Genomic DNA, 17,963 nt, shown 5'->3' with positions numbered 1-17,963 from the left:
AGGAGGAGGGAGGGAGGGAGAGGGGAGGAGGAGAGAGGGGGGAGGAAGGAGGGAGGGAGAGAGATTTGCTCTCCTTCCTTATTCCCTTACTGTTCAGATCACTGTTTGCATCACATGTTGATTGCATGGATTTTTAAAAAAAAACGAGAAAGAACCTGATGGCATCTTTTCCAACAAACCACATTTGTTGAAACTGTATTGCATCAGATTCACCGAAGAGCTTCTTAATTGCTTGGAAATGCTCCCTTCTGCTAAATCCTTTTGGTCCATCCTTTGGCTCTAGGCATAGCTTTGCCCCTCCACCCAGGAACCTTTTCCGGGAGAAACCAATTGGTCCTTGGGCTGTGGTGGAGATGAGGCAAGAAAAAGCCCCACCGTTCTTGAGGTCTCACATTGACACCTCCCTGCCCATCACATACTGTGGAGAGGAAACGGGCCAGTGCTTTCACTTCTCCTGAGCCTCCCGTGGAGAAGGAAGCGACAGCAGTGAACAGATAAATGCCCGCTCGACATGGAAGTGGCAGTTATGATTGGCATGTAAAGGAAGCTCCTCCTAAACCAGAAGGAAGAAAGCGGCATCATTCTGGTCCTCTCACGCCCTAAAAATAGACCCTGGTTTTGGCTCGTTTGTTTTCTTTTGTTTTCCTCAGAGGAGAGAGAGAGAATAGAACAGAATAACAGAATTGGAAGGGGCCTTGGAGGTCTTCTAGTCCAGCCCCCTGCTTAGGCAGGACACCCTGTAATATTTCAGACAAACGGTTGTCCAATCTCTTCTTAAAGACTTCCAGTGTTGGAGCATTCACAACTTCTGGAGGCAAGTTGTTCCGCTGGTTAATTCTTCTCACTGTCAGGAAATTTCTCCTCAGTTCTAAGTTGCTTCTCTCCTTGATTAGTTTCCACCCATTGCTTCTTGTCCTGCCCTCAGGTGCTTTGGAGAATAGCTTGACTCCCTCTTCTTTGGGGCAGCCCCTGAGATATTGGAACACTGCTATCATTTTCACTAAACTAGAAATTTAATCGTTTAATGAAACTATTAAAACTCTTAATAGTTAATAGTTTCCAATTCCAGCAACCGTTCTTCATATGTTTTAGCCTCCAGTCCCCTCATCCTCTTTGCTGCTCTTCTCTGCACTCTTTCTAGAGTCTCCACATCTTTTTTTACATCGTGGCGACCAAAATTGAATCCACTATTCCAAGTGTTTGCTAACTTCTACTTAGAATGTTCTGCTTTGGGGATGTTAACTGGCTTTGAAACGAAGGACTGAGGGTGGGCTATTCAACGTCCTGTTGTGAAATTTAAATTTACTGGTGTGTTTTGTGGTAAAACAGTATAGTAAAATGGTAAATTGTGGCAAAATAATATATCCTGTCTATGGAGATTCTCAGTCATACAGGTCATGGTTGTCTCAAAGGTATTTTTGAGAGCCGAGGTGGCGCAGTGGTTAAATGCAGCACTGCAGGCTACTTCAGCTGACTGCAGTTCTGCAGTTCGGCTGTTCAAATCTCACCGGCTCAGGGTTGACTCAGTCTTCCGTCCTTCCGAGGTGGGTGAAATGAGGACCCAGACTGTGGGGGTGATATGCTGACTCTGTAAACCGCTTAGAGAGGGCTGAAAGCCCTATGAAGCGGTACATAAGTCTAACTGCTATTGCTATTGCTATTTTTTTTTCCGGAGAGGCAAGTGGACTTTCTGGTTTTTCTTTGAAGATGTTTCACTTCTCATCCAAGAAGCTTCTTCAGCTCTGACTGGATAGTGGGGGAAATGGAAGGATTGATACTCTTTATAGACAGCTGGTCCTTTGCATCCTTTTAGAGGATCGTTGAGGCCACTTGGGAAGTTTATTTGTGTCCTTAGGGTCACCTGAGTGGTGGCAAATGGGTGTGGAGCCTTCTTGGAAGTCTTAACGTCTCCTGCTTCAGAAGAGGGGGTTGGACTAGAAGACCTCCAAGATCCCTTCCAACTCTGTCATTCTGTTTCCTTCAGAGATCACTTTCGTCACCAAAAAGTTGAACTTTTCTGATGGAATAATCAAAGTTCTAAACATTTGGCTGAAGTCAGCTACTGTCTGCTGCTTCTCGATGGGAAAACACCTTATCTCATTTGCATCATTCGCACGACATCATCATGACCCCGGTGACTTCCCTGCAGCACGAACCAGATTGCTTCCCTTCCCCCTTTTAACCCAGAGGCATCCAATCTTGGCAAGAGTTTTAAGACTCGTGGACTTCAATTCCCAGAATTCCCTCGGCAAGCCGTGGGAACGCTGGGAGTTGAAGTTCAACTTGAAGCAACTCCCGACGGACGGCTCTGTAGTCTCTGGATTGGGGTTCAATTTTTCTTTTTGTTTACTCTCCCTGGTGTGTGGGAATAAAGTCTGTTTGTACAGAAATGTACAGGAATGGACACATGCACACACACACACACACACACACACACACACAAACGTGGTATCAATGCCTTTTGAATAGCCTTCTACAGATTTTTTCCTCTGTTGGATAAATGGACCTTGCAAATTGATCTTAGGGAAATGCTAAGAAGCAATTTGCAGGAAGTTAGCACCCACCCCTCTCTTAGAAAAATGAAATATTTTAGGAAATATTAAAAAAGGCAGAGCATTCGATTTCCCTGGATGAGAAAAGGAGAAACATGTTTTAAAGACAAAGCAGCTCCCTGCAGCTTCCTGCCCCCACCACCTTTGTCAATGGGCCACTCAAAAGGTTAAAAAAAAATAATCATTACAATTTGAAGTCCAAATTGTCACGTGTAGCTCTGAGATAAATGGAGCACTTTTTAATATCCAACTGAGGAGGGACAATCCATCTCAACCTTGGGCACTCTCTGATGAAAAAGATAACCATCATCCCCCCCACCATTCAAATTCCGGGGGGGGGGAAAGAAAATTAGGGGCCAAGATGCAGAAAATTAGAAGACGCATTTCAGCCTCCCAAACTTAACATCTCTCAGATCCATCCAAACCCACCAGTCCACAAGTCTTAAAAGTTGCCAAATTTGGAGACTTCTTAGAATAGAATAACAGAATTGGAAGGGACCTTGGAGGTCTTCTAGCCGAACCCCCTGCTCAAGCAGGAAATCTACACCGTTCCAGACAAATGGTTGTCCAATCTCTTCTTTAAAAAAAACGCCAGTGATGAAGCGCCCACAACAGGCCATTCCACTGATGAATTGTTCTAACAGCCAGGAAGTTTCTCCTTAGTTCTACATTGCTTCTCTCCTTGTTATATCTTGTCTTGCCCTCAGGTTATTTGGAGAATAGGCTGACACACACACACACACACACACACACACACACACACACACACACACACACAATCTTCTCTGGGACAGCCCCTCAAATACTGGAAGACTGTGATCATGTCACCTCTAGTCCTCCTCTTCATGAGGTTAGACACACACTATATTGCCAAAAGTATTTGCTCACCCATCCAAATAACCAGAATCAGGTGTTCCAATCACTTCCGTGGCCACAGGGGTATAAAATCAAGTACCTAGGCATGCAGACTGTTTTTACAAACATTTGTGAAAGGATGGGTCGCTCTCGGGAGCTCAGTGAATTCCAGTGTGGAACTGTGATAGGATGCCACCTGTGCAACAATTCCAGTCGTGACATTTCCTCGCTCCTAAATATTCCACAGTCAACTGTCAGCTGTATTATAGGAACGTGGAAGTGTTTGGGAATGACAGCAACTCAGCCACGAAGTGGTATGCCACGTAAACTCGTCCAACATCAGTGTGTGACCTCACAAATGCGCTTCTGGAAGAATGGTAAAAAAAACCCACAAACACACTCCTGAACCTTGTGGACAGCCTTCCCCAAAGAGTTGAAGCTGTTATAGCTGCAAAGGGTGGACCGACGTCATATTGAACCCTATAGATTAGGAATGGGATGTCACTTAGAGTAAGTTCATATGCGAGTAAAGGCAGGTGAGCGAATATTTTTGGCAATATAAAATATCCAGTTCCTGCAACTGTTTATCCTATGCCTGTGAACCTATGGTATCTGTGACACAGTGGCACACAGAGCTCTCTCTGTGGGCATGGCAGCTGTTGTCCCAGCCCAGCTCCAACCCACATGGACGTGCACCTCCAACCAAACAGCTGGACTTTGAATCTCTGCTGTGCATGCGCAGTTGGGAGAGTCCAGGAGGCATATGGGGGATATCCATGTGCAGGGGAATGCATGCATGTGGGGGGGGGACTGTCTTTGCATTTTGGGACCTCGTGCAGCATCCCCATGCTCCGTTTTGGGCCTGCGTCAACCTGGAAGCGAAAATGGGGCCGAGGAGGGTGGCATGTCAGGCCCGCAGTGGCATCCCATTTTGGGCCTGGAAAGCCTCCTGCACCAACCTGGAAACCCAAAATGGCTGAAGGGGGATGGGCGAGGCACATGCATGTAGGGGAGCAGGGAATCCCGCACATGCATGCGGGGGGTGTTGCACACACCTGTGCGAGGTGCATTATGGGTGCGAGCGCGTTTTCAGCACGTGACAACAAAAGGATTAGCCACCCTTCTCCCGTTTTTAGCTTCCAGCCAGCTCATCGTCTTTGTTGCTCTTCTCTGCCCTCTTTCTAAACTCTCTACCTCTTTAAGAAAACTCTGAAATCAAACTTTTCAAACAGCCATGGACCGCCTGATTATAAATGGCTCTTGCAGACAATAGTTCTGACTTGAGCAAAGGCGTTGCTCCCTTCCGACCCGGCAAGGAGAAAGAGGAAGCAAGAGAACGGGAGCTAGGCTATACCATGGAGAAGAAAAAGAAAAGAAAAGAGGAAACGTTATCCACGTTGCCCTCAACTACAGCAATAATGTTTGAAAGACCTCCCTGATATCCTCATAATTATCCATAGGATGCTCAGAGGTTTTAAGGTCCCAGACCTGTGGATATGATAGAGCCGGGATAGCAAACCTTTGGCACATGTGCCCAAAGTGGCACTCGAAGCTATGTTGCCCGGCATGCGCAGCCTTGCCTGTTTGTTTTCTGGGTTTCTGGCACACATGCATGCACGGCAATCAGCTGTGCTTCCCGTGCGAGGCAGTGCCAAAAACCAGTGTGCACATGGACGCCAGAACATGGAAGTTCAGCTTTTCGGGACCGTGGCCCTGACGAGCCCGTGCATCATTTCTGTGCAATGTTTTCGAAACTCGGTGCCAAAAAAGATTCACCATCACTGCGATAGAGCCAAAGCAATCTGCCAAATGTCACGTTCTGCTAGAATTACATGACAGGTTGTCCTTGCCTTACAACAGTTCATTTAATGACCATTCAGAATTGCAACTGGGGGAAAAATAGGGACTAATGAGCATTTTTTCACAGTGGCAACCTTTTGTAGGATCTCTGGGATCACGTGATCAAAATTCAGATGCTTGGCAACTGGTTCATACTTATGACGGTGGTTGCAGTGACCGGAGGGGGGGCACATGATCCCCTTTGGTGACCTTCCGATGGGCAAAGTCAACGGGAATGCCCGATTCACTTAACAACCAGACAGCTAAGTTATCAGCTTGCAGTGATTCATTTAGTAAATGACTGGGTAAGAACAGCCATAATATGGGACAAAGCTCACTTCACAAATGTTTCCCTCAATGAACAGAAATTTTGGGCTCAATTGTGCTCGTTAAGTTGGGAACTACTGTACTATTTTTTGGCCTCCGACTGTGTTTTGTAACAAGCATACAACGCTATAGACATGCACTTGATAATGGAGAATATTTCCCAGGAAATAATTTTCCAGTACAAGCCACAATGCCCTTTACCCCTCGTCTACTGCTCTGGATTGAAAGCAGGACATTGAAAGAAACAATAGAAGAAAACATTAAGAAGCTCAGGGTAGAAATAGCAATAGCAGTTAAGACTTATATACCGCTTCATAGAGCTTTCAGCCCTCTCTAAGCGGTTTACAGAGTCAGCATATCGCCCCCACAGTCTGGGTCCTCATTTTACCCACCTTGGAACGATGGAAGGCTGAGTCAACCCTGAGCCGGAGAGATTTGAACCGCCGAACTGCAGCTAACAGTCAGCTGAAATGGCTGCAGTACTGCACTCTAACCACTGTGCCACCTCGGGGCAGGGGTCCTTGGTGCTCTCTGAGCTTAGATGTTTTCTTGCAGACGTTTCATTACCCTAACTAGGTAACATCATCAGTGCTACAAGGGAGTAGAGTTTATGGAATGATGGAAGAGGAGGAGAGAGGAGAGGAGGAAGAGGAGGAGGAGAGAGGAAGAGGAACAGAGGAGGGGGAGGAGGAGGACTGTGGGGTCCTTGGTGCTCTCTGAGCTTGCTTGTTTTCTTGCAGATGTTTCATTATCCTAACTAGGTAACATTATCAGTGCTAGAAGGGAGTAGAGTTTATGGAATGATGAAGAAGAAGGAGGACAAGGACGGGGACTTTGGGGTCCTTGGTGCTCTCTGAGCTCAGATGTTTTCTTGCAGACATTTCATTACCCAAACTAGGTAACATCATCAGTGCTAGAAGGGAGAAGGGTTTATAGAGGAGGAGGGGGAGGAGGAGGAGGAGGAGGAGGAGGAGGAGAGGGAGGAGAGGAGGGGGAGGACTGTGTGGTCCTTGGTGCTCTCTGAGTTTAGATGTTTTCTCGCAGATGTTTCATTACCCAAACTAGGTAACATCATCAGTGCTAGAAGGGAATAGAGTTTATGGAATGATGGAAGAGGAGGCGGAGGAGGAGAGGAGGAAGAGGAGGAAGAGGAGAGAAGAAGCTGAAGAGGAGGAGAGAAGAGAGGATGAGGAGGACAAGGGCGAGGACTATGGGGTCCTTGGTGCTCTCTGAGCTTGGTTGTTTTCTTGCAGACGTTTCATTTCCCAAACTAGGAAATATAATCAACCATAGAACTTTGATTGTGAGCTGCACACAAATCAGATGAGCCAAGAGGTCCTCCGTAATATCAGTGTGATGTCCACAGGGTTCAGAGATCCACGGGTTTAACCACGTGATATACTCAAATGCTCTATTGAGTAAAACACAAGTCAAGCAACTAAAGACCTTCTTATCCAGAGCTTTCTGGCAAGGGATGGCTGGTGAGATGTTTCCTAGAAGGGGAGCCATGTGTTTTCTTCCACAGTTGGTCCTTGTGACAATAAGCTTTGATTCTGGAAGTGATGAAGAGTCAGCAAGCCCATTACCATATTTTTCGGAGTATAAGACGCACCAAGGTTTTGAAGAGGCAAATAAAAAAAAGTTTTTGCACTCTACAAACCTCCCAAAAATTGCCCGTTTTTTTGCAAAAACAGGCCTGTTTTTTCCCCCCCAAAAAAGGCATGAATAGCTTTTAGGAGGCTTGTAGAATGCTCCTGGGGGGTGGGGGTGGGCAAAAACAAGCAAAAATTGGCCCATTCTTCATGAAAACGGACCTGTTTTTTTGTTAAAAAAAAGGGGGGGCATGCATAGCCTTTAGGCGGCTTATAGAGTGCTCCTGGGGGCTGGGGGGGCAAAATTGAGCAAACAACAGCCATTTTTTGCTCATTTCTGCCCTCCCCAGCCCCCAGGAGCTCTCTGAAAGCTTCCTACAAGCTATGCGCAGCCATTTTGGTGAAGGGGGCAGGGTTTTGGGAGGCCAAAAATTCTTTATTCTGTGTATAAGATGCACCTAGATTTTCAGCCTCTTTTTTGAGGGGAAAGAGGTGCGTCTTATACTCTGAAAAATATGGTGGTTCCTGGGAACCATACTTCCTACAGCTACCAGTAATAGAAATTGATGAACTTGTTGGTTTGCCTTTTTTTGCTAACCAGTTAAAAATTTATCTAGGAAACACACCACAGTAGTGATGGAGAACTTTACCCTGACATCAACTGGGAGAAAATAAACCTGCATCAAGTAGAAGATCATGTTTCTAACCAACTTACCTGACAACTTTGTCATCCAAAAGGTAAAGGATAGAACTAGAGAGACAGCTACACCGGACTTTACTATTACTAAAAGAGAAGAAGTGACAGAGGGTATTGAAGTTGGCAGAGTTTGGGGGGAGAACGACCATGTCATATTGGAATTCAATATAATGCAAATATAAACCATAAAACATAATTGAACCAGTGTCTTAGATTTTTTTAAAAAGCTGGTTTTTAACAAACCTAGAGAGAGCTTGGGAATGATTTGATGGAGGAAGATCCTAAAGGGGAAAACAACCCAAGAAGCTTGGGAAACACTGAAAAATATGATTATAAAAGCTCAGTCCAGATCAATACCACTGAAAAAGAAGAAACAAGAAATCCAAGAAGAAACCAGTATGGTTACACAAAGAGCTCTCTGACAAACTGAAAAAACAAACAAGGATAAGAACAAAACAAAACAAAATGGAAAGAAGGGACACAGAACTAAGGCAGAACACTAACAAATAGCCCAAACTTGCAAAGATGAAGTCAGGAAAGTTAAGGCTCATAATTGCAACAAATGTCAAAAATGCTAAAAAAACAAAAAAAAAGTTGCTTTCAACATATATAAAAAAGAAGAAAAAAGTCAAGGAAACAATCCGTGCACTAATGAAAGAAGTTGGCAAGGAAGTAACAGGCAATGGAGAGAAAGAAGAGTTACTTAATTCTTTGTTTGCATCTGTCTTCACCCAAAAAGATAATACATCCCCACTTACCAAATACATAACCGTAAAAGGCAGGCTAGGAATACAAATTAAAAGAAGCAAGGAAAAAAGGGGGGAGAACAGCTCTCCGCTCTACATGAGTTCAAATCGTAGGGAACCTGATGGATTCAGGGGTGGGGTTCAAAAATTTCAACAAAGGGTTCTCTGCTGGGTGGGCGTGGCCATGGTGGGCATGGCCTAGTCGGCCTCCTGCACCATGGTGGGGGGGGCTTTTTTGCCCGAGCCTCCACGTGGAGCCTGCACTTACCTCACATCCAAAATGGGCCACGTGAAGACTCCTGGGTGGGGGGGACAGAGAAGGAGGGAAGGGGAAGGGTGGGCATGGCCAGCCAGGGGTGAGATTTGGAGGTTAACTGAACCAGCCATAATGTTAGTTATGGGTTCTCATGAACCTGGCCGAAACTGAAGCAGCCTACCCCTGAATGGGTTACATCCCAGAGTTCTGAAGGAGCTGGCAGATGTGATCTCAGAACCATTGAACCGTATAACTTTCAAAGATAGCAATAGCAATAGCAGTTAGACTTATATACCGCTTCATAGGGCTTTCAGCCCTCTCTAAGCGGTTTACAGAGTCAGCATATTGCCCCCAACAACAATCCGGGTCCTCATTTTACCCACCTCGGAAGGATGGAAAGCTGAGTCAACCCTGAGCCGGTGAGATTTGAACAGCCGAACTGCAGAACTGCAGTCAGCTGAAGTAGCCTGCAGTGCTGCATTTAACCACTACGCCATCAAAGATCCTGGAGCACCAGTCTACCCTGGTGGTGACCCTCACCATACCCGGTGTCAATGAATTCCATACTTCCTTAAGGTCACATCGATAACACACCCGCTCTTACAGTGCCATGCCCACCACCGTCACCATCCTGGTCCATCTCCTAACAGGCTGATCTCAGTTTCTCACGGTGAGAAGAAGCTGCGGTGAGGAAGCACCCAAGATGCTGCTAAAGCAGTTCTTTCTTTTACTAGTCCTGAACCTCCTTGCAGGACATGCCAACAGGTAATTCCAGATCCGAATGATATGGCAGTGGAAGAAAATTCTCTAGGTGCACGTTTTCCATACTGTGCGTTGTTATTATTCAATTATTCAATCGAAATAGAGCTGGAAGGGGGACCTTGGAGGTCTTCTACTCCAATCCCATACTCAAGCAGGAGATTCTACATCCTTTCAGATAGGTGGCTCTCCAGTCTCTTCTTAAAAGCCTCCAAAGATGGAGCACCCACAACTTCTGGAGGAAAATCATCCCACTGGTTGATTGTCCTCACTGATAGGAAGTTCCTCCTTACTTCTAAGTTGCTTTTCTCCTTGATTAGTCTGTTTTATCCATTAATTCCTGCCTGGTGCTCAGTATCGGGATGCCGGTTAAGCCAATGGCTTCCCTTTCGAGTGAAGCTCCGTAAAGGGGAGCTGAGGAAGGATGGGAGACGCGTGGCCTCCTGAAGCCAAAATACAGAAATGTCAGCAGAAAACGACCCAGGTCTCCTAAGGCTGCGCATCACAGAAAAGTTGTGGAGTAAACAGAGTTGAGGAAACCAGTGGTTAAAACATTTGTTTCCTGCGAGGGGAGGCTGGGCACGCATTGTCATTCTCCTCCTTTCCTTAGTGGGCCTGCTAATTTTGCTAACCGGCCTTCTGCGTTTCTGAAAAGACAGAAATATCCATGGGGTGTGTGTGTGTGTGTGGTTTCTACCCTGTTTTCCCAAAAATAAGACCTCCCCGGATAATAAGCCCAATCGCCTAAAATATTTAACCGCATGCGCAGCTAGGTCCTTCCCATTTCCTGTGGAGGGGGAGGAGAGATGCGCCATGCTCCAGGCATGCACCTGCCCTCCATGCGGAACAGTCTCATGGAGGCTGCTCCCGCAAACCCTACCTCTGGCGCACCTTCTCTTAGTGCTGGACGCAGAAAGAGCAGCATGCTCAGTGACACTAAGGCAGTTTAGTTAGTTAGACTTAGACTTATATACCGCTTCATAGGGCTTTCAGCCCTCTCTAAGCGGTTTACAGAGTCAGCATATCGCCCCCACAGTCTGGGTCCTCATTTCGCCCACCTCGGAAGGATGGAAGGCTGAGTCAACCTTGAGCCGGTGAGATTTGAACCGCCAAACTGCAGATAACAGTCAGCTGAAGTGGCCTGCAGTACTGCACCCTAACCACTGCGCCACCGCGGCTGGCAAGAAGGTGCCAGGAACAGAGACAGAACCCCCGACCCTCTCTGGATCAGCTGATTGGCGAGCCACGGGTGGAGCCACCTCAAAAATAATAAGACCTTCCCAAAAATAAGGCCAAGCGCCTGTTTCAGAGGACAAAAGAAAATAAGACCCTGCCTTATTTTTGGGGAAACACTGTACCAACATCAAGATGGACACGATGGCCATACGATCAAAGCCTTGGTCCCTTTTTACGTGCACAATTGCCCATTTGGAGGTGTGTTGTTGTTGTTGTTGTTGTTGTTGTTGTTGTTGTTGTTTTGATACCCTTTTGTAGACAGCCATGCCACTGGCTGACATGTGTGAAGGCTGGTTACCCACAGGAACCGTTCCTTTGGGAAGAAGCCGACTGCAAAAGTCAACCTAATCAATTGCCTTCTGTGCAATTTATTTATTGATTATGCTTATAAAAATGCATTTGCCCTCCCATTCTACCTCAGGGTAACTCTGGGTGGTTTTCAATTATTAAAAAAAAAAAAAACTATGAAGATAAAAGCATAAATAAGATACGACACCCAGCCAAATGTAATGGGGAGGGTGGAAACAGAAGGGGAAGGGGGAGGTGGCCTGCAGCATGCTTCTTCTGCTGGCATGGGTGGGACAGGCCAACTTCAGTGGGAACAGATAATCCTGGACCATTCCATGAAGAGTTTTAATGGTTATTACCAACACTTGAACTGCGCTCGGAAGCATCTTGATCTCCATCCACCCAGCTAGAGATGGGTTTAGTTTGCAAAGCCAATCATCTAGCAGGTTTTATTTTGGAAATATTGGTGGAATATTTCCTTCCTCCCCCTCCCTTCCTCCCTCCCTTCCTCCAGTTGCAATAGATCTTTAAGGCGGAACATAGGCATATAATTTATCTCCAATCATGGTAGTAGACAACATGGATAGATCTATGCCAGGTCTTCAAAGCCGAAGAGCCAGTGCTATCCAAAGACATCTCCGTGGTCATGTGGCCGGCATGACTAAATGCAAAAGGCGCACGGAACACTGTTACCTTCCCACCAAAGGTGGTCCCTATTTTTCTACTTGCATTTTTACATGCTTTTGAACTGTTAGGTTGGCAGAAGCTGGGACAAGTAATGGGAGCTCACTCTGTTATGCGGTGCTAGGAATTCGAACTGCCGAACTGCCGACCTTTCTGATTGACAAGCTCAGCGTCTTAGTCACTGAGCCACCCTAGAATTGGGAACGACGAGCACATATGTGCGAGGCAAACCTTTACCTTTACCTTTTTATGCCAGGTCTATCCTGTTATTTCATCAACCCCAAAGTGTTTAAAGGAAGAGAGGTCCCATTTGGGGCTGTGCTGTGGAATCATTTAGGGCAGGGGTAGCAACTTGTAGCTCTGGAGCTGCATGTGGCTTTTTCATCCCTCTGCTGCAGCTCCCTGTTGCCAGTCAGCTCCACAATTGATAGGGCTTTCAGTTAGGACAGTTAGAGGAAAAAGGATGCTGCACCAGGAGGAGACTCTATGGTGTGGGAACCGGACTTCCGGTCGGCTCCAGAATTAAATGGGGGGGGGTTCTGTTTAGGACCTTTGTGACTCTTTGGATGTTTAAGGTTGCTGGCCCCTGGCTTAGGGGATAAGGGATGGGCCCATGATACCCCTGACCACTATATCAGAGAAGAACGGAGGAATTTATACCTGGCAGCCACAAAACTTACTTCTAAGAGAATTCCCATGGTTGGGGCCATAGAGACATGGACCGAAATGTGGACTCACCCACAGACCACACTCAGACTCATCTCCTGAACAAGGGGGGGGGGGTTAAACAAATTTGCCTTGAATTGTAGTCCTCCAAAGGTCTATTCTGGAGCTCAAGAAGGAGATACTATGTTCATTCAATGGCTGCAGAAAATCTCAAAGAGACACAAGGAGGATCTTTGGGATGAGATCTTATGAAAGCAAGCAGCCTTGTTGCCTAACTGACAGCTCAGATGGGTTCATGCTTTGTACCCGTGGGTGAGTGGGTGGGTGCATACACTCCCACGCCCACACACACTCATACCAAGGGAGTCTTGGGCAATGTCTACAGATATTGTCAGATGTAGGCTTGCTGGAGTACAAAATAGAAGAGGATCTACAGGGATTTGAGGACCTTATCCTGCTCGTAAACCCACCATACTGGGCCAACATTTGGGAAGCCAGGCTGTGCCTGTCGCAAGCCAGGACAAAGGGTGAGTGATGGAAGAGTAATACCTCCTTAAAAAAACCTTGGTCCAGCTGGCCCAGCTGGTAGCACGTCGTAAGGGTCCCTTTCCAGGGTTACAGGAGAAGACGGTCAACGGTTTTGAAGGTGGAAGAGGGCTCTATACCCCAACGGCACATAAAGCAGCAGAACAATCTTTTAGGAGAAGGGAAACTCTGATCACCAACCTCCACTGCCTTGTGGCTCTATCCACTACTGGAAAAGGCTTCGGGAGTCAACCTCCAGGCAAAATCCGGAGCTGGCGTCCCGGAAGCAGTTCGTGACTGTGTGCAACCATGTTCTGGTAACTCCCATGATGCAGCTGGAACCGATCGTATCAGCTCTGCCGTTCCATTGGACTATTTCAGCGACATGGAGAGGGGGGATCTGCTGCTTGGGTAACAGTCTATCCTCCATATTTATCTACCCAGGCCTCGTGCCCTGGAGAGGACACTCCAGCTTTGACCTCTTTCGAGAGCATGATACCGTCGTCTTTTGAGACTGAAGGATGCCAATGAATGATAATCCTGCTCATTCACACAGGTCCGCATTCATTTTTGCTCTTTGCACAGGTGGTCCTTGAGCAACCTGGGACCAGACACTTGCAGCCTAAATTATCTCTCAAGGGACGGAGAAATAAAATTAGAAAGCTCCCTTGTACACCCACACAATTATCAATTGAGGAGAAAGACACCACTGAGTCCCCACAGATTAGCCATAAGAATGTGGCTGTCTTGCCCATATCTAGGGGATACCACAACGAAGAGAGAGCGGGGGTGGTCAGCCTGTTCTCCAAAGCACCAGAGATCAGAACAAGAAGTCATGGATGAAAAATCATTAAAGAGAGGTCCAACCTAAGGAGAAACTTCCTAAAAGGGAGAACAATTAACCAGTGCAACGACTTGACTCCAGAAATTGTGGTTGGCACCATCACTAGAGGTTTTCAAGAAGAGATTGTTGGAATCCTGTCTGGAATGATAATAGGATCTTCTGCTTCAGCAGGGGGAGTGGACTAGACTCTGCAGAAGACCTCCAAGGTCTCTTCCAACTCTATTAGTCATTGTTTGGTGGTCTAAACAAGGCCTCTTCCAGCCCTGCTATTCTGCTATTTTTTTTAACTATAGCTTACCAATCATACCATCAGCTTTACTTAAAACAGTTGTCCTTCTCTGGTGGGCCAAAGAGGTACTGTAGATAGTCCCTGGTGTTGGTACCATTTTCTTTCATCCTTAGAGGAGCTCAACCCTGACTGCTCTTTAGACAGCCAGATCCTGAAGATGAAACTCAAAATACTTTGGTTACCTAATGAGAAGGGACATCACCCTTCCAACAAAAGTGTGTTCAGTCAAGGCTATAGTTTTCCCAGTTGCAATGGATGGCTGTGAAGGACCATAAGAAAGGATGAGCATCAAAGAATGGAGGCCTTTGAACTCTGGTGCTGGAGAAGACCCCTGCGAGTCCCTTGGCCTGCAAGGCAATCCAACTGGTCAGTCCTAGAGGAGATCAACCCTGACTGCTCTTTAGAAGGCCAGATCCTGAAGATGAAAGATGAAATGAGAAGGAAGGACTCCATGGAGAAGAGCCTAATGCTGGGAAAGGTTGAGGGCAAAAGAAGAAGGGGACGACAGAGAATGAGGTGGCTGGATGGAGTCACCGAAGCAGTCGGCGTGAGCTTAAATGGACTCCAGAGGATGGTGGAAGATAGGAAGGCCTGGAGGAACATTGTCCATGGGGTCGCGATGGGTTGGACATGACTTTGCAACTAACAACAATCCCCCATCATCCAACATCACCAAACCTCGCCAGATCCAGGGGGAAAAATTGAGAATTGTCACAAGGTTTCCCACATTCCCCCACCCCCAAATGAAATAAATATATAACTGGGAGTTCCATAGACCTCGACTTACAACAGGGGTAGTCAACCTTTTTATACCTACCACCCACTTTTGTATCTCTTTTAGTAGTAAAATTTTCTAACCGCCCACAGGTTCCACAGTAATGGTGATTTATAAAGTAGGGAAGTAACTTTACTTTGTAACATTTATAAAGCAGAGTGACAGCAAACCCCTACCGCCCACCATGAAAGCTGGAACGCCCACTAGTGGGACGTAGGGACCAGGTTGACTACCACTGACTTACAACTATTCATCTCGTGACTGTTCAAAGTTACAACCGCCTTGAAAACAAATGATGTACGACCATTTTCCACACATACAACCGTTGCAGCATCCTCAGGGTCATGTGATCAGAATTCAGACGCTTGGGGACTGACTCATATTTTGGACGGTTACAGCATCCCAGGGTCATGTGATCAACTTTTGTGACCTTCTGATGAGCAAAGTCAATGGGAAAGCCAGATTCACTTCAAGATCCTGTTACTAACTTAACAATGGCACGATTCACTGAACAACTGTGGCGAGGAAGGTCACGAAATGGGGCAAAACTCAACAACTGAAGGCAGAACAAGGAGCAGCGAATGGAAAGTAATCAAGAAGAGAAGCAAACTACTGCATTTTCCGGCGTATAAGGCGACTGGGCATATAAGACGACCTCCCCCCTACTTTTAGGCGCCCGTGAGACGGCTGGAGGCCTCCGCACTGCTGGGCTTCCGTAGTTTGAGCTCAGTGCCTTCCTCCTCCAGACCACCAGCCAGACCTTACTAAGCCATCCCAGCGCTCATCCACTCACGTGCCCAGGCGAGGAGCGCTGAGGTTATTGATTGAAAGGCCGGCGTCTGGACTGGTGGCGGCACAGCTTTTTGCTTGGTGGCGTTGATTTTTCTTTTCTTTTGTTTTTTTGGTACGGCCTTTCTTATACCCGGCATATCAGACGACCCCCGGTTTTTGAAATAATTTTTTTTTGCAATACATACAGCAAGAAGAAATTTTTTGACAGCGAGAACAAATTAATTGGTGGAACAGAATTGTGGGTGCTCCATCCCTGGAGGTTTACAAGAAGAGACGGGACGACCATTTCACCTGAATAGCATAGGGCTTTGATGCCAAACCTCTGGCACAAATGCTACAGGTGGCATGCAGAGCCCAGTCTGCGGGCACACCACCTGTCGCCCCAGCCGAGCTCCACCACGCCTGCACGCACATAGGGCTCCCACCGGTCAGGTGGTTTGGGGGTCTCTGCCATGAATGCGCGGGGGGTGGGGCACATGCGGTGAATGCACACGTGAATGTGGGAGGGGGAAGTAGGTGCGGGAATGTTCGCATTGCATTTTAGGGGTGCATGCATCTGCGCGTGTTCCCCCCCATGCCCCATTTTGGGCCTGGAAAGCCTCCTGCACCAACCTGCAAGCCCAAAACGGGCAAGGGGGGAGCGGGGTGCATGAGCAGAGTGTGCCTGCATTGCATTTTGGGGTTTCACGCATGCATGCGCAAACATTCAGGCATACACATGCGTGCTTCAGGCGCACAGCGCCAAAAAGGTTAGCCGTCACTGGGATAGGGTCTCCTGCTTAAGCAGAGGGTTGGACTAGAAGACCTCCAAGGTCCCTTCCAACTCTTGTTATTCCGTTAGTCATTGCTTAGCGGTGTAGGCGCATTCTTTTCAGGTCTGACTGGCTTTGGCTGGAGCAGCCACAGATCCTCCCAGACAAGCCTTTGTGTGTGTCTGCATCAACAGCCAAATAGGAAAGTCGTGAAGATCCTAGACTTCCTTTGTCATTGTTACCCATCCTTGTGGGGGATTTACCCAGTTCGTGCTGCCCCTGAGCGGTGAGGCTTCCCCAGGAGGACAGCAACCTTCCAAGGATGACGAAGCGAGCAAGTTAAACACCTTGCACAATACAAAAGTCTCCTGACCAAGCAATAAAATAAAATATAGGACAAAGGCACCTTACCTTTCTCAGCTTTCTGAGATAGCGTCTCATTCTCTCCTTGCTTCCTCTGTATCCCATTTGTTCTGATCCAGGAAGACGCATATGTCACGCACACAAAGAGGAGGCCTATCCACCCCCCTTGGCAGCCTCTGCTGGAAGCCCCTAAAAGCCCAGGTTAGGTGACCAGGCCTGCCTTGGTGGGATCTTCTTCCATCCCCTTCCTCGCTTGGGGAAAAGAGCAGAAGGTCCTCCTGGCTGGCGAGAAAGCTCTTTCGGGGGGGAGGACGGCAGCTGTTTCAAGAGCCAGCAGGATGTCCCAAAGCCATTGTTGCTATGAGTTCTCCCCTCCCTCTGCTTCCTGGACCACAACGGCAGGACTGTGAGGTTAAAGGAATCCAACTCTGTTTGCTGAAAGCTGTTGGACGGGCCACTTCTTCATTGTGCCTCAACGGAAGTCGGCGCGTTGAGCAATGCTGAAGGTTTAGTCTAAACACACACCCCCACCAATGACTAAGTGAAGCTAAAAAGCAAATGTCCTGTTTAATTAGAGGTTGCTCCCTACCCGGGTGCACGCACGCACACACAAACACACACACACACACACAGAGAGATACACAAGCACTGTCAGGAAGTTTCATCATACTTAGCCTAACATTCAAAGTTGCAGAAAAGCAGAGACGGGGATGAACAAGAGAACGAAAGCTGGCTGTCCAAAGTGGGAAATTTTCTAGTTGGCTAGTCTGTCGAAATTAAAAGACGCTTGCTCCTGGGGAGGAAAGCGATGGCAAATCTAGACAGCACACTAAAAAGCAGAGATATCACCCTGCCAACAAACATGCGTATAGCTAAGGCTATGGTTTTCCCAGTTGCAATGGATGGCTGTGAAAGTTGGACCATAAAGAAGGCTGAACGCCAAAGAATGGAGGCCTTTGAACTGTGGTGCTGGAGAAGACTCCTGCGAGTCCCTTGGACTGCAAGGCCATCCAACCGGTCAGTCCTAGAGGAGATCAACCCTGGCTGCTCTTTAGAAGGACAGATCCTGAAGAGGAAACTCAAGAGCTTTGGCCACCTAATGAGAAGGAAGGACTCACAAGAGAAG

The 17,963-nt window shown here is 47.2% G+C and overlaps 1 protein-coding gene across 1 annotated transcript in view; it reads right to left on the bottom strand.

The window, feature by feature from the left end:
• LOC106548842 (uncharacterized) overlaps positions 1–17,079 on the bottom strand; it is a 58,980-nt gene extending 41,901 nt beyond the window's left edge. Inside the window, exon 1 of the mRNA XM_087722258.1 lies at positions 16,886–17,079. Coding sequence (XP_087578384.1) covers positions 16,886–16,966 — 81 coding nt within the window. The 5' untranslated portion in view covers positions 16,967–17,079. The remainder of the gene's footprint in view (positions 1–16,885) is intronic.
• Between the last annotated feature and the right edge of the window lie 884 nt (positions 17,080–17,963).

The sequence above is a fragment of the Thamnophis sirtalis genome, unplaced genomic scaffold (genome assembly GCF_051295495.1).
Source record: "Thamnophis sirtalis isolate CommonGarterSnake01/CBP01778 unplaced genomic scaffold, rThaSir2_p1.2 scaffold_9, whole genome shotgun sequence".
NCBI lineage: Eukaryota > Metazoa > Chordata > Lepidosauria > Squamata > Natricidae > Thamnophis > Thamnophis sirtalis.
Note: the sequence above shows the minus strand (reverse complement) of the source record. Positions and strands in the feature narration are given on the sequence as shown.